The following is a 16736-nucleotide window of genomic DNA, read 5'->3' as shown; positions in this document are numbered from 1 at the left end:
AACGTTCCAAGCCTAAACTCTACAGACTGAAAAAAAGGGGCACTGGCTCCTTTCCCTTGATGAGTTTTTTAATAAGTTCAAGAAACAAAGACTTTTACCTTTTTGGGGGGTGAGGAGGAGAAAGGTGCTAACAACTGTGACAGAGGTCTAGTACTAGGTGTGTGGAAAAGGCATATCACACAAACATCGTTCTATAAAGACCATCAAAATATCAACATTACGCACCTTCCTTCTCAGCTTTTAGGGGATGAGATCAGGCCAGGATGAAAGTTATGACAATACCAGTTTTGTGCTCATAAAATCCAACGCAGAACAGTTAATTCTCACAACTCAAAAACTATCCCGAAGGACCAAAGCATGCAAACAACTATTGCTTTAGATCAAATTTATGCAAAAATTGGTTAGCATAAGTTCTATAGGGTTTCCTTTGGGGAGCTACAGCAAATTTGGCAAAAATTGAATGATTAATTGAACTCTTAGTGCTGAAACCTAAGGATTTACAGGTGTGCCTCCAAGACAGTGCAAGTTTGCTTCCAGTTTGCAATGAAGCGAATATTGCAATAAAGCAAGTCATGTTAATTACATGGTTTCCCAGTGCATGTAAAAGTTATGGTTACCCTACATTGTAGCCTATTAAGTGTGCAATAGCGTTATGTCTTAAACAAACAATGTACATACTTACGTTTAGAAATACTGCAATGACAATGAATATACATATGTTCACGTATAACTGAAAAATTGTGCTCTACACTGGAATTTGACTCAACATTGTAAAATGACTATAACGCAATAAAAAATGTTAAAAAAAAAACTGCTAAAAACTGCTAACCATCTAACAAACCTTCAGTGTGTAAAAAACGCAGTGTCTGCCAAGTGCAGTAAAGCAAAGCACAATAAAATAAGGAATGTCTGTATTTACAGCCTCTCATCTAGCCGTATAAAATCAATTCTCTCTAATCTAATGGTACCTTTTTATCCCAAATCCAAACCCCAGAAAGAAGAAAGTAATGGGCAAGGGTCCTTTGAGACTAGGACTGAGGTATAATCAATTGACAACATTTGAGACTGTGTGTGGCGGGCGCAGAGGTATGTACGTGGGGTGGGTGATGTGTGTGTGTATATGAGGGTGCACAGGTGGGTGAGAGTGTGTGTGTGCAGGGGAAACAAAGGGGGAATCGGGAAAGTTTCTTAGTCTGTCCTATAAATTACATCTAAATGCCTTGGGGTTTCTTTCTGGGGTAACCAGAGGATAACTGCAGCAATCATGGTCAGTTAATGATGTGAATACAGATTCCCAAACTCTGGGCAAGGTAGGGCATACTGACAAAAATTCTTGCCCCGCAGTTTATCAGTGGGGTGACTTCTCAGCTACTGCCTCTGAGTTTTGAGGCTTTCATCCAAGAAACAGGCATAGTATGTGTGACCTTCCTCTCAAGATCAATGAGATCACATAGGTGAAGGCTCTTTGAATACTTGGAAAACTATACAGTTGTAAGAAGTTTTAAACATGTTTAAAAGGGCATAGAGGGGAGAAACACACACCTGTCTGCTCTGTGAGCCAAGAATAGCAAAGGATGACTCCCTGTCATGGGGAAAAAAAGACCACTGAAGTATCTTTCCAGAAAGAAAAAATCAAAAATAAAACAAAAACCCACTTGGCTCCATTCATCTTTTTGTCAAGCTGCCTAATCTCATTCCTTTCTCTTTTGTTCACACTTCTCAGAAGCTGGGAACTCCAAGGCCACTGCCTCCACCTCCTTACCTCCAAGTCTCTTCTCCGCCCACCTGTCTGTCTAACCTGCACACCTGACACTGCTGCTCCCACCAAGACCAGTGGGACGTTCCAGTCACCAAAGCCACAGGTCGTCACTTCAGATCTAGCATCCCTGGGCTTCTCTGCGGGCCTCTGCAGTGCTGACCTTGCTCTGCTCCCTGACATCCCTTCCTCCTGGGCCCCTCACAACCAGCTCTCCTGTTTCTCTAGGGCTCTCTCCAGTAACTCCTTCCTTCTCTGCTTTCCTCAACAACTCTTTCCTCACCTTTCCGTCCTCCATGACATGCACTCAATCAGATCTGTTCAATAAATGTTTACTAAGTAAGCATTCATAAAACACATCACAAGGAAATGTGTTTAGATATTATGTAGCAAGCGGGGAGGGTATAGCTCAGTGGTAGAGTGCATGCCTAGCATGCAGGAGGTCCTGGGTTCAATCCCAGGTACCTCCACCAAAAGTAATAAATAAATAAACCTAATTACCTCCCCCTAAAAACAAATTTGGAATCTAAAAAAAGAAGACAAATGAACTTAAATATAAAACAGAAACAGACTCACAGACATAGAACACAAACTTGTGGTGCCAGGGGGAGGTGGGTGGGAAGGGATAGACGGGGAGTTCAAGGTTTGTAGATACTGACAGGTACATATAGAATAGATAAACAATAGATACACTGTGTGGCACAGGGACGTATATACAAGATCTTGTAGTAGCTCACAGTGAAAAGAATGTGAAAATGAATATATGTATATTCATGTATGACTGAAGAATTGTGCTGTACACCAGAAATTGACACAACATTGTAAACTGATTATAACTCAATGAAAAAGAAGAGTAGATATTATGAGTAGATATCATGTAGCAGTTTGTTGGCAAAATATGAAGTTATTAGTTCAAACCTGGAACCCCATTAACCGAATAGAAGCTTTTAATCTTTATAAATAAGAAAACAAGCTAAATAACATCTTACTGAGTACATGGCTGGAGGTGGGCGAAATGAGGGCCTCACCATCCCTCTGAAGCTGAAGAGTCGTGTGGGAATTTAAATGCTTCCCTGCCGGGTCCTTCCTGCTAAACCTCATTCCTCCTTCAAGCCCTGTGCACTTACGGTTCCCTCTGCCGAGAATGTTTCATCCAGGTTTTCCTCCTGCTTCCGTAACAAACTTCAGGCGAGTCTGCGCTTACACGTCACTTTCTCACGTGGCTCCTTCTGTCCTCATAACCCCATCTGTCAGTTTCTATCGACCCTAGTAATTTGACCTTTGCTATTTAATAGCACTTATTACTGCCCAACATTACATGTTTCTTTTTTTCACTTTACTTTCCAGCTCCCACCCTATTTTCTTTAACGGACAAAAGTTCTGATTGAGAACCTCACAAAAGGTCTCCAAACAAGCATATAAAAATCATTAATCAGAGACACACAAGTTAAAATCCCCAAATGATACCACTGGACATGCCACACGGCTAAGATTTTTTCAGACCAACAGAAAGTCTTGATTAGGAAGTAGAACTAGAATATTCACACACTGAAACCACCATGAAAACTTTGAGGCAACATCTCCTAAGGGTGAACACACACACACCCAATAATTCCACTAAAAGATGAACAATAATGTTCACAGCATCTTTCATCACAACAGTCCATGTCCAGCAACAGCAAAATGGAAATAAAATACTATTTATAATAAAAAAAATGACTGCTACACTGTGCAATTGATAAGCCATGAGATCTGGAAACAGATGTTCTTGGACCTGAATTCCAGTTCTGCCATTTACTGTGTAAAACTAAATATGCAGATATGCGTATATAACCTCATGGAGTCTGCTTTCTCCATCTGAAAAATAGGGTCATATCACCTTAAAGACTATCCTGAGGATTAGAAATAATGTTCATGGAACACAAGGCACTGTGCCCAGTTGGTGCTCAGTAGACAATAAGGACTAGGACTTAGGAGACACAATTTAAAACACTGAGGATCAATTACCAGTGCCTTTTACACACAAACTTCCTCCTGTAAAATAAAGAGAATGTTTCCCTTGACCTGCCAAACAAATCTGTAGCATTTCTGAGCTAACAATTCAGTCGTCACTGAAAATATACAAGAACCAGGTCACGGCATTTTATTATTCAGCTACTTTATGGACCCCATGTGCCACTGCAGCTGTCAGCTCTAATGCCAGAGGATCAGATGAGCTGGAAAGATTAAACAAATGGGCAGGAGAAATGCCAAGAAGTGTATAAACTGCTGGATGGGAGTCCCACTGGTTCAGTGACAAAGCTGATCCTTAGAACACTGTGTGTGCTGTGGGCACACTCGGAAGCAGCACATGCAGGCTGGGGTGCCTAACAAGCAAAAGAAAGCAAGGGCAAAAAAACCCCTGTGACTATGTGGTTTTCAGCCTAATTCTGAGTCACCTTTGGTCTTATAAATAAGTCTACTTATGCTTGTCATTCGAGAACAAAATATATAGGTCCTATAATAAATCCCACTTTGACTTCTTTTTAATGTAATATATATATATCTGTGTGTGTGTGTGTGTGTGTGTGTGTATAAAATCTGGCACTTAAAGCAACTAGATCCTAAATTTTAAAATTACAGTAAAAATTAGGAAAAAAGAACTATTTCTAAGTATAATACATATTCAATAAAATTTTATTCATTTATAAAGAAAAGTCAGGTATTAACTTGTATTAACACCTAAATTAGCAAGGCAAAGAAAAAACAAATTGCCTGAAATCTTGAGGGGTTTTGTTTGTTTGTTTGTTTGTTTTATGGGGGGTAGGTTTATTTATTTACTTATTGTAATGGAGGTACTGAGGATTGAACCCAGGACCTCATGCATGCTAAGCATGCACTTTACTACTAAGCTACACCCTCTCTGAAATCTTGAAATCAAATTTTCTGATCCAAAAATAATTACTTAAAGAATAAGGCTCCAAACTGTCATATTTTGATTGTCTATTCATAGTACCCTAGCTATTCCTATTCTATTAAAATTTACCATCATGCCTATAAAGTTTTAAATAGAAGGCACGTTTAAGAATTCGTAAGTAACTCAGAGTACTCTGAACTCAGTTCCATTCACCCCACAAGGTAGGCCAGTACCCCACGGTGGTGCCAGTCTGTGACACAGGGGCCTCTACACAATGGGAATGAAGAACAAGAAGCTTTTTCTTCCTTTTTGTGGCTGAATTATTGGGAGAATCTCAGGCCATTTCCAACCTAGTGAAACAAAGAAAAGCCAAAGGCTGTGGCTGAAGCCTTGTGAATCTGTGCCTTTCCTGGCACCAGCATATTCACAGCCCGTGCTTACATGCATAGCCTAGCCCTCCACTCACATGAGGCTTGTGGTGCAGAAGGACCTGCCTTAGGGAAGTTCTCTTCCATTTTCTCTCAATGTTCACCTATTTGCAAATGTTCTATAGATCCCACTCCAGCTTGTCCCAACGAAGAAAGCAATGTCATCCATGTTTGAAAAGCAGGTAGAGGGGATGGTGTAGCTCAAGTGGCCAAGCGCATGCTTAGCATGCACGAGGTCCTGGGTTCAGTCCCCAGTACTTCCTTTAAAAAATAAATAGATGAACCTAAGAAAACAAAACCAAACCAAAACAAAAAAACCAAAAAACAAAACAAAACAAAAAGACAGGGGCAAAAGGCTATCTGCCACATAGAAGTAAAAGTTTTTTTAAAAAGTGAGAAAATTTAAACAAACATGGGACTCAATACATTTGTTTAGAATCCTAATTCAGTGCTTGCCCTTAAAATTCTCAGGTATGGCTATTATTAATATCTTAAATCAAGAATACAAATACAATGGGATTTCCCCCCCAAGGCACCTTGCAAAGATCGTCTTTTAGAACGACAGTGTTCTCACAGAGATTCATAATCCAAATCTTGAAAAATGTTAAATGTTAAATACCTAACAGCAAAGAACATGTTAACTAAATTAAAGTACTACTTTTTAACAGAATATCACACAGCTATTGAATTTTTATAACATGAAAAATGTAATATTATATGGGAGGGGGAAGCATGATTTTAAAAATCTACATAAATTATGACCTCAGCTTTGCAAAACAGCAGACACGAAGAGGAAAATCACATCAAAATGTTACCAGTAGTTATACCTAAATGTTTGTTTCCTTTCTCCTTACTACACATCAAAATGTTTGTTTCCTTTCTCCTTACTACACTCTGTGAAAATGTTTTTCTGAGTAAAACATTCACTGAAAGTGGTTTTTCATTAAAATAGAAAAGAGCACGAGAACAGTCGGGCCACGATGCTAAAAGATCCAGTCAAGCCAACTAGACTTCAGAGTCCAATAAATCACATGTAATTTCAAGAAATCGTTAACCTTGCGCATTACCAATGTATTCTGACAATGTTTTAGAAGCAGAGGGAATTTTATCCCTTAATAATTGATGACTGATGATTAAGTACACAAATAAATTCTAAGAAACTTGTTGAAGTACAGCTTTTACATATTAGAAACAGAAGGAAGGAGGAGAAATAGAGATTAGAAATAGGAGGGATGAGGAGATTAAAAATCTCAGCTAAGAAAGGTCAATAGTGATTGCATTTAAAGCACAGTTCATGTTCACTGCTCTCAGGGAACACTGCTGTGCTATGAATCCACAGGAAGAGGCGCCACCGGGACCATGAAAATAGGAAAAGCTTTACCTTTGTCTAAAATCACAGCATGAAACCGTTCTACACATGAGGCAGGATAATTTTTCAATAATAATACAAATTACTTATCATTTAGGAGTAAAGAAGGAGACGAACAGCAGTTACTTCATCTATTCACAGACTTCATATACTCAAAAATTTCAAATCTTTTTAGCCTACTTCAAAAACGGAAATTGCAAAAATAACAATACTCACAGCCCCCCATAGAGGATTCCTTTCAAGCATCCAGCAGTGCCTTTTAGTCTTCTGATTCATCATACTGATCTGCTTGTGGAGAAATTCTTTGGATCTACGATTTGTGGGTAAACATCTATAGACATTCTGTATTTAGACACGAGAAACACACACATCTTCTGCTCGACGTGGAAGAGCTAAGGGGAAGCACAGAACTGTGTTTCACAACTCCCCCTGCTAGCACTGATGCAGGCTCGAAGATACGCAAGTAACGAATTTCAAAATTCCATGAAGGCATTTCAAAATGCAGTGGGAATGCTCTAGAATACTGTGGTCGAACGGGAAGGATGGGGCCAGCTCTGTGTGATTTTACTGTAGTTACAGCCTTCGGGTTTATAATAAACTATCCTTTAAAAGTAGGTCTTACAGAGTCTTAGGATTTTTTTTCATGGCTATAAGAGAATCCCAAGAGATGTGGAAGGGCAAAACCATGTCCATCCCCTCAAAGCAAAAGGGCCTTCTCTTTCCTTCCCAGGATACTAGCAACCCCAAATACCGTCTTCATGAAAGAAGTCAGGATTTTAAAGAAGGAAAGGCAATGATGAGAAAAGTTCCCACCCTTGCCATGCTCATAAGAGAACATTAGCAATTGAAGCCAACCTTGTAGATAATATACCACATAACACAGACGTCACAAAACATCTAGAGGTTTATCACATGGATTCAACATCCACATAATAATCCAAATTCCAATTTCCTTTGCATGTGAATATTTACGTGGTGTAGTCAGAGTCAGACTATCATGTCTAGACGCAGTACAACTTCGCAGTATCACTTCTTCAAATTACTGTGTTTCTGAAAGTATAACAAAACTGAAAATAGTGTATTACCTTAAAGTACTTGACAAAATTTTGACAGGTAGAATGAAATAAACATTTAATGTAGCTTATGAGCCAAGAAATGGAAACATGGAGAAAACGACTTGGAGAAACACACACTAAAATCACAAGGCCTTAGAAATTTGGAAATCCTCCCACTGTATGGGTAAGAAAACTAAAGCCAAGGGTGTTAAGGTGAGATAGATTTAGATCGGTATTAGGGAGAAAAGCTATATACATTTCAGATACTCTGATAGATTTTTTTTCAATGCAGTTTCCATGGCATTATATTTCTCAATTAGCTTTTCCTTAAACATGCTGTCTTCCAGCATACGACTTTCATGGGTTGGTACTTTTGAGAGCTAGTAACTGGCTTGCAACCAGCACTTGCTGTCAATGAATGTTACCATAAGCTTTGAAAGCTTATCTCTACGCAGTGAAAGGTACAGTAATGAGACATGGCATGTTCACATCGTGTGTGGTGTGCAGCCGAGGGCTGATGCTTTCCAGACGTCACCGCATGCCCACCCAGATCAGCTGAGGGCTGAGGGGCTCCTCTGCAGAGTCAGGGTAGGTCTTGCGCAGGAAGTGTTGGCGTATGTGCTCAGGCATGGGTGATGAAGCAAAACAAGAGTGTCAGCATTATTAGTTCCTTCTCTCTAGCTCGGAGGAGTTGAGCAGGAAACTTCAAACTGACCACATGCCTGTGAACAACTGGCTGAAACGAACTGCTCTGCTCTGCTTAGCCTAGTGAGTTTACGGCTCTGGTTCTTGACTTTTTCAGTCAATGTTTAAGCATCCAGCAGGCAAAGGAAAAGGAAGATCATATGGAATATTTTCTGATATCTGACATGGTATATTGTAGATTTTTATTTATCTTTAGAATTAACTAAACCTTTTCACTGTTCATGCAGGTATTACGTGGATACAGCAGTAGAAACACGTTACAGGGACTGCACTGAAATAAAATGTCATAAAGGTGTGCTTTCTTCCCCCTTAGTTTTCTGCTTAGACTTTGGTTTGTTGGATTTTATAAAAACAGATTTATCCGTCTTGACTTTAAATCAAGTGATTTTGATCAAGTAAGTCACACACTAAATTGAGAAAGGCTTTTGGAACCACAATTAACAACCAATTTGTTATAAAGCTAAAGCTAGTACCCCCTCAAAATTATTATATGACTAAAAATAAGTCTTCATAAAAGAGTAAACAAAGCTATTTATCTGTTCCTAACACCACCATCATTCCATTCCACGTCTTGATAAAGTTAGCATCATCAGTAATCACAGCTGTGTACTTACTACATGCCCTTCTCATAACAACTCAAACAAAAAAGGCGTTATTGGCCCCATTGTACAGACGGTGAAACTGAGAACTTAGCTAAATAACTTTCTTGGGGTAAATGGCAGAGCTGCAATTCAAACCCTGGACTTGTAAACTTCAAAACCTGATCTCTAAAATGCAAACTGTCTGCTCATTCTCCCCCAAAGTTTCCCCCAAATTATTAACCTGGAAAAAAATAAGAAAAAACTTTATGCTATGTCTGAGTTTTCTTGTTTTTAACTCTCAAACTCATAACCTAAAAATGTTCGTGTCTGGTAAAGTAAACTTCCTCTTTCTACCTCATGTGACTCTTTTCATAACTACATTCCTCAAAACTTTGTAAAACTCTTTGTTGTTGTAATGCAAAGAGTTTTACATATAACCTAAAACACTGGGATCATTTTCTTTCTTTTTTTTTTTTAATGAGGGGGAGGTAATTGGGTTTATTTATTTACATTTGGAGGAGGTATTGAGGATTGAACCCAGGACCTCATGCATGCTAAGCACGCGTTCTAACGCATGAGCTATACCCTCCCCTCCTTGGGATAATTTTAGAATAACTTATCCTATAGTCCACCAGAGCAACAGTTGGTTTCATCTTAATTTGCTTATTGGTTATGAGAATGAGATGAGTAATTTGTCACTTCCTCAAGGTCATTTTGAGCCAGAAATAGAATTCTGTCTAAGTTCTGGTCACTAAACCATGCTTCCTCTGCAGTGGTAAGCTACCATTAGTAAACTGTCACTAAGACACAGAAAAAAAAACAAAACATATGGGACATTTAAAACACTTTTCCTGCTGTTATCTCTTTCCCCTACTTGTCCAGCCCCTTTGTTTTGCCCATTTCGTATATATTCTATATTGTGATTATGGGAAAAAAACAGCAACTGCCTTGGCAGATAAGGGAAAAAACCTCATCCTTATTTCAAACATGAAACAAATGTTTCATTTCTTTTCTTATTAAAATATGGGATATAGCTTCAAAAACTGGTAGTTTTTTAGTGTCATGTTAAACTTTTTTTTTTTGAGTAAAGATAGATTTATTTAGAGAGACACTACATTCTACTACATAGAATGTAGACTGTTTCAGAAGGCGAGAGAAAGGCCCCAAGGTGTGGGGGTTAAAGTAAAAGTAGATACACACTCAACAGACAGAGTGTGGGCCGTCTCCAAAGACGAGGGAGTGAGAGAGCAAACCCATTTCTTTAATTTAAATTTTGCTGGTACAGACTATTATCTCTTGATTTATAAATTTAAGACAGTTCACTAAGGAACGTGTAGGTGCCCACACATATGGCAACTGGCATTACTGTTTTGCCTGAAGATTTAAGTAGGGCTAACTGACCTTTCCGTGTTGATGGAAATGTTCTACATTTGTGCCTGTAAAGGCAGCCACATGAGTATTTGAAACATGGCTCGTATGACCGAGGAACTAAAATTTTATTTTAACTGAAATTTTAATTTTGAAAGCAACTCATGGCTAGTGGACCAGACAGGTCTAAAGTCTGGGTATATTTTTGTATTTTGAATAAATTATATAAAGTCCGTAACTTTTTATTTTGAAATAATGATCAACTCAGGAAGTTGCAAAACTGGTCCAGAGAGGGCTAGTTTCCCCTAACGACGACGTCATACTGTATAATTATAGTACAGTATCAAAACCAGGAAACTGGCATTTGCACAATGTGTCTGTTTCGTTCTATGCTGTTTTATCACTCGTACAGACCTGTGAAACCACCCAAATCAAGATACTGGGCTCTCCATCACGACAAAGAGCTCCCGCGTGCTGCCCCTTTACAGCACCCAACACCCAGCACCCTTCTCCCCACCGTCCCCAACCTCCGGCAGCCGCTAATCTGTTCTCTAGGTCATGCTGTCATTTACATAATAAGTGGAATGTAAGTGGGATCACATGTTATGTGACTTTTGGAGACTGGCTTTTTCCACTCAGCATACTGCCCTTGAGACCCATTCCAGTTCTCGCCTGTATCCATAGTCTTCCTTTATGTTGCATTGAATTCCACAATGTGGGTACACCCCAGTTAGTTTACCCACTCACATGAATGGATATTAGGTGTTCACAGTTTGGGCTATTACAAATAAAACTGCTGTGAACATTTTGCACACGTTTTACTGTGGATTTAAGTTTTCATTTCTCTGGGATAAGTGCTCAGAAGTGCAACTGCTCGGTTATATAATGAGTGACCACAGGCGCTTGTTTTTATTTGTCATCTGTGTATCCTTTTTGGTGAAATGTGTCTTCATGTTGTTTGCCCATTTTCTAATTAGACTGTTTGGGTTTTTTGTTTTATTTTATTTCATTTTTACTGTTGAGTTTTGAGAGTTCTTTATGTATTTCAGACAGAGTTCTTTGTCAAAGACAGGGTTTCCAGATATTTTTCCAGTCCATAGCTTATCTTTTCACCCTTTTAACAGATTCTGCAAAAGTTCCAAATTTTGATGAAATTTTATTTATCAGTCTTTTATGATTCATGCTTCTGGTCATATGGCTAAGAACTTTTTGCCAATCCCTGAGTCCTGAAGATTTTCTCCTTTGTTTTCTTTTAAAAGTTTTACAGTTTCATGTTCTACATTGCAGATGATGGCCTAGTTTGAATTAATTTATGGATATATTCTAAGGTTTAGATTCTTTTTTATCTACAGATATCCAACTGCTCTAACACCATTTATTGAAAATGTATTACTTTTTTTTTAACAATTATGATCACCATTTTATTTATTCTTTTTTTTTTTTTTTTGGTGGGGGTCAGTAATCAGGTTTATTTGTTTATTTATTTTTAGAGAAGGTCCTGGGGATTGAACCCAGGACTTCATGCAGGCACTCTACTGCTTGAGCTATACCCTCCCACTGAAAATGTATTACTTTGGAACCTCTGTCAAAAGTGAGCTGGCTGCACTTGAGTGGGGCTACTCCTAAGTCTATCCTGTCGTGTTTCTCTGTCCGTCCACCCCTCTGGCAGGGCAGTGTCACAGCACTGATTACTGCAGCCACAGAATGTCTTAAAATTGTTTTTGTCATTCTAGTTATTTTGCCTTTCTATGTAAATTTTAGAATAATCTTACCCATACTTATAAAAATTTTCCTAAAATTTTGATAAGAATTGTGTTAAATCTACACATTGATTTGGAAGATAGTCATCTTTACTATATTGAGGGTCTTCCAATCCAGGAAAACAGTCTCTCTCTCCACTTGGTGAGATCTTTTAAGTTTTCATGGGTATATCTTTTTAAATTAACCCAAGTGATAAACTAGAAATGACTTGTAAATGCTACCAAAATAAAAGGTGGGGGTCCAAACAAGTTTTGGGAGTCAAAATGATCTTGGTTAACTAGAGTTAAAAATCAAGAATAACAGAACAACAAGGACCTACTGTACAGCACAGGGAACTATATTCAATCTCTTGTAATAACTTAAAATGGAAAAGAATCTGAAAAAGAATGTGTGTGTGTGTATATAAAAAAGTAAACAAATGTTATTGGTGTCTTGAAGACAGGGGACCTAAGTTGTACACTAACAGAATAATTAGAAAACCCACTGCATGCAGGGATGTGAAAGTGGAAAGGATATTTAATGAACTCACGATCTGACTAAGGAAAATTCCAAGAAGAATGTTGAAAGCTATCAACCGGCTTGTCTTAACTGCCCATGTAGTGACATGAACTAAAAAAAGGAACTGTTTGGTTCCTTTTCAAACATTATTTAGAGGAAATAAAAAGGAGCTAGACTTGACAGGTTCACAAAAATAAAACAATCGCTCTTTTCAGCATCTGAGCAAAGCAGTGAGCTCAAAGTAAGAAACTGCTCAGGGCAAAGGTCAAATCCTGCACTGCCCATAAAGTGTGGCCTCAAGGATGTGAATGTGCAGCACTCTGTTGAGCGCTCATAAAGATTTTAGGCTCCTCAGGCAATACTTTTTCCTTTAGACCAGTGGTCCTAAAACTTTGTGTACACCAGACACAGCTGGGGGGTCTGCTAAACCCCAGACTGCGGGGCCTGATCCTCAGTTTCATTCAGCAGGTCTGAAATGGGGTCTGGCCGCTGCAGTCAGTTCCAGGGGCGCTAATGATGCTGGTACAAAGATCAGACTTTGCAAATCGGAGAGCCAGACCAAGAGGCTTTGAAGAACTGTAAGGGAGTACCTTAAGGGCCATCTCTACCGGACAGTGGAGCTTCTAAGAGTCTTACAGGTACTTTTATGTAACACCCTCACTTGAAGGCAGCTCAGGGTAGGGAGAGAACCGTCTCAGAAATTTGTGAGAATGCTTATAAGCTAATGTTGTAAACCCCAAAGAGATCCATGGGAAAACCCTGAAAAACTTTGAGGAATATGTCAGTGGAAGCACTATCAATCTGGACTAACAAGAGAGAGAGATTTCTCAATAAGACTGGAAAAAGGAGGGAAAAAAAAAAAAAGAAATGGAGATAGTTTGAAATGAAAAATATTAGGGCCCTTATTCAGACAGGAAGAGGCTGCAAACATGGGCCATTTCTTAAGGAAAAGTAAGAAGATTCAGAAGACACACTCAAGAGGCTAGAAGGCGCAGGCAAGAGCCACAGAGAGCCGCCCAGGTTATAAACCAGCCCCCAAAGAAGGCAGCACTAACATGCACCCAGTTGACTGCTATGGCCCAGGGGCTGCTGTGTGCCTCCCATTTTCCTCTTCTGCTTACTTTTAATTTTTATTTTCTTTTTTAGTAACAGCTTTACTGAGATATAATTCCCATACCATACAAAGCTTGCAATTCAAAGTTATTAGTATATTCGCAGATACACACAACCAGTGAATTTTAGAACACTTTCATCACCTCAAAAAGAAACCCGTACCCTTGAGTTTTCACCCTCCATACACCCATCCCCACCAGCCCTAAGAAACTGATCATCCACCTTGTCTCTGTCGGTTTGCTTATTCTGGACACATAAACTGAATCATACGATGTGTGGTCTTTTGTGACTGGCTCCCTCCACTTAGCATATTTTCAAGCTTCATCTATGTTGCAGTAGGTACCTACTTCATTCCACCAGACGGACAAACTGTATTTTATATATCCATTCACCTGCTGATATTTGGGTTGCTTCCACCTTTTGGCTATGTTGCTCGGAACATTCATGTACAAGTTTTGTGTGGACATATGTTTTCCTCTCTCTTCAGTGTACGCTTATGTGTGGAATTGCTGGGCAAAATGGTAACTTGATGTTTTAACCTTTTGTGGAAGTGCCAGACTGGTTCCACAGTAACGGCACCATTTCACATTCTTACCTGCAGTGTATCAGGGTTCTAACTTCACCACAGCTTCTAACACCTTTTTGAAGGGGAGTGTCTGTTATGATTTCCCTACACCTTCCTTATCATTGTACGTTGGGTCGGGGAGGAGAGCAAATAACATGTCCCTTTAGTTAGTTCACAGGTATTCACTTTGAACCACACTTACAGGTAGTCATGTCCTTGTAAAGCCCCCTTCCCACAATGACTCTGGGCTGACTCCCACCATAGGCTGAGCCTATTGCTGCTTAGACCAATAGCACGGGGCAGATGATGCATCACGATGCAGTGCCAATTCTGGGCCCAGCCCTTCTCTGGCTGGGCAGCACTCACTTCTTCCATTCTGGAACTCAAACACCACAGGTGCCCTGGGCCACTGGGTCCCAGCTGAGCTCCCAACCAAGTCTCAGAGGACTACAGCCGTTTCAGCATCCAACTGACACCACAATGAAAACAGAACTGCCTGGTCAACCCATTGAATCATGAGCTAACAAGTTGCTGCTTTAAGCTGCTAAGTTTTGGAGTGATTTATTGTACTACAATAGATAATCAAAACACAGGTCCCTTTTAAGGGTATGTTAAACTCCACTTCTCTCTAGTCGTGATAGGCTAGGAAATTACAAAGAAAAGTAATTTGGAGTAAACTTTCTTCCCCCTAAAAATTCAATGTATCATACCTAGGATCAATTTAACAATCACTTAAGCAGATGAAACACACCTTCTAGGTCTAAGGAGACTTTTTTCAGAGTCTATCCTATCAACAGAGCTTGGCATCTAAGACACTAACAATGACAAAAACTTAAGAGGTTCTATTTTTAGGAGAAAAAAATAAGTACCTACACAGGCCACCAGGGAGGACTGGCCAAGGGAGCTCTCAGTAAGGCCTACTAGGGGTACAGACAGAGCTGTGGGAAGGCCCTGGGTAGCAGGTGAACTCATAACAGGAATTCGGGGATCAGCAGGGGATACACAGACACCAAGCAATCTGTGGTCACCGTGGCCACAGCCAGGGAATCCTCAAGGCACGGTGACAAGAGTGAAGATGGCAGGTCTTGCGAAGCCTGTTGTTATGGCAACCAGGAAAGATTTTTAACATCAGTAACTCCAATGAAAGTCTGTAAGCTCTGCTTCCTCTTGTGCTGACGCAGCCCCCACCCTTCTGCTTAGCTCCTTTGAGTTAAAGCGCCCTCACATGCCTGAGCCAGTCACCCCTCTTTCAGTCCATCGTACGACGGCGTACAGGGAGCCTGGAGGCTCTCTCCATCACAAGAACAGGGACAACAATCCTTCATAAGATGGTAGCATTATTCTTCTGATTTTCACAGAACAGTGTTTGGAAGAGTTCCAGGCACACAGTAAACTCCCAATGTATTATACTATCAAAAAATTACATTTGGTAAATTTATTCAATTACAAGTGCATCTGCCCTAAAAATAGATGACTTTCAAGGAAGAAAAATTAAATAATATCAACTCACAACACTACTGACAGGGAACTGGTTTTAACGAATTATAGTACAGTTATAAAGTGAAATGCGACGCTACTTTAAAAGAGGTGATACAAGAAGAGGATTTTAAAAGATTTGGTGTGGAAAATTTGTAATATAGCAATAAAACAACAAGTTAAAAAAACATATAATTCCATGTTTAAAATAAGCACATACCACTGTAAATGCATAGAAAAGAATCTGTTAGAAGCTACCAGACTAAACAGACACCACAATTTGGGTGAGAATCTCACTTTCTCCATAAGATATGGCTATAGTATTTCATTTTTTTTTTAACAATAAGCACATGTGACTCTTACAATCAGAAAACATTCAGGTAAAGGCACATAGAATCCTTAAAACAAAGCATGCTTTTACCTGAACTTCTTCACAAGCTTTCAGGGCTCATTCTTAGCACTCAAGCAGCTCAAGTCTGTTTTTAGAACCATGTCAGAAGCTGCTATATGAGCTGTTTCCTGTATCGGGCAGCTATTTTTAATTAATGAACATTTTGTTGTTAGAGTTCACTGGAAAATAAAAACACCACCAATTCTGCAAGTTAAACTAAAGAAAGGCTTCCTCTCTACAAGATTCAAGTTATAAAAACATACTCTACTTTAAAGGGTATTAGGGTATGTAGTATTTAGTATTAAGCACTTTATTTTCACTGTGATATTGAGATGAATTAGTCTCATTTAAAAAATTCCTGAAGGAGCAGATCTAATTCTATTTACTTAATTTCTCCTAAAAAATAATATAGCATTCTTCATATAGTGGGGACTCAAATGTAAGCTGGGGGAAAATCAGAAGTAAGAGAGAGAAAAGTGAAAGGATACAGGAATAGAAAAAGATTTCTTTTAAACCAAATATTTATTAAGCAACTGTGCGCAATATACTGTCCTCTACTGACCAGAGAAATTGAAACTGTGGTCACTCTATCTGTAAGTATAAACAGCAACAGAATCACCTCCTCCATTTTATTATTTTCTCCCGAAGTTTATATGAGATAATACAGCACAAAAGATAGCTGCTATGTAAACAAATTATATTTTTCATCTCTCCAGTTCTTCAACCCTTGGGTCACACAGCACCACAAGAAGTCCTCTGGAAAGCAGGAGAAAA

General features: G+C 39.2%; 1 protein-coding gene across 3 annotated transcripts in view; it reads right to left on the bottom strand.

Annotated features, from left to right (window-relative positions):
* The window catches only part of FGD4 (FYVE, RhoGEF and PH domain containing 4), a 167368-nt gene that overhangs the window by 105017 nt on the left and 45615 nt on the right, over nucleotides 1–16736 (bottom strand). The window contains exon 1 of one of the 3 annotated variants that reach the window (XM_031443822.2): nucleotides 6666–6926. The exons of the other annotated variants lie outside the window; for them this stretch is intronic. Within the exon in view, the coding sequence (XP_031299682.1) occupies nucleotides 6666–6675 (10 nt within the window). The 5' untranslated portion in view covers nucleotides 6676–6926. Of the gene's footprint in view, nucleotides 1–6665; nucleotides 6927–16736 lie in introns of those variants that run through there. 3 annotated transcript variants of the gene reach the window in all.

The sequence above is a fragment of the Camelus dromedarius genome, chromosome 25, assembly GCF_036321535.1.
Source record: "Camelus dromedarius isolate mCamDro1 chromosome 25, mCamDro1.pat, whole genome shotgun sequence".
NCBI lineage: Eukaryota > Metazoa > Chordata > Mammalia > Artiodactyla > Camelidae > Camelus > Camelus dromedarius.
Note: the sequence above shows the minus strand (reverse complement) of the source record. Positions and strands in the feature narration are given on the sequence as shown.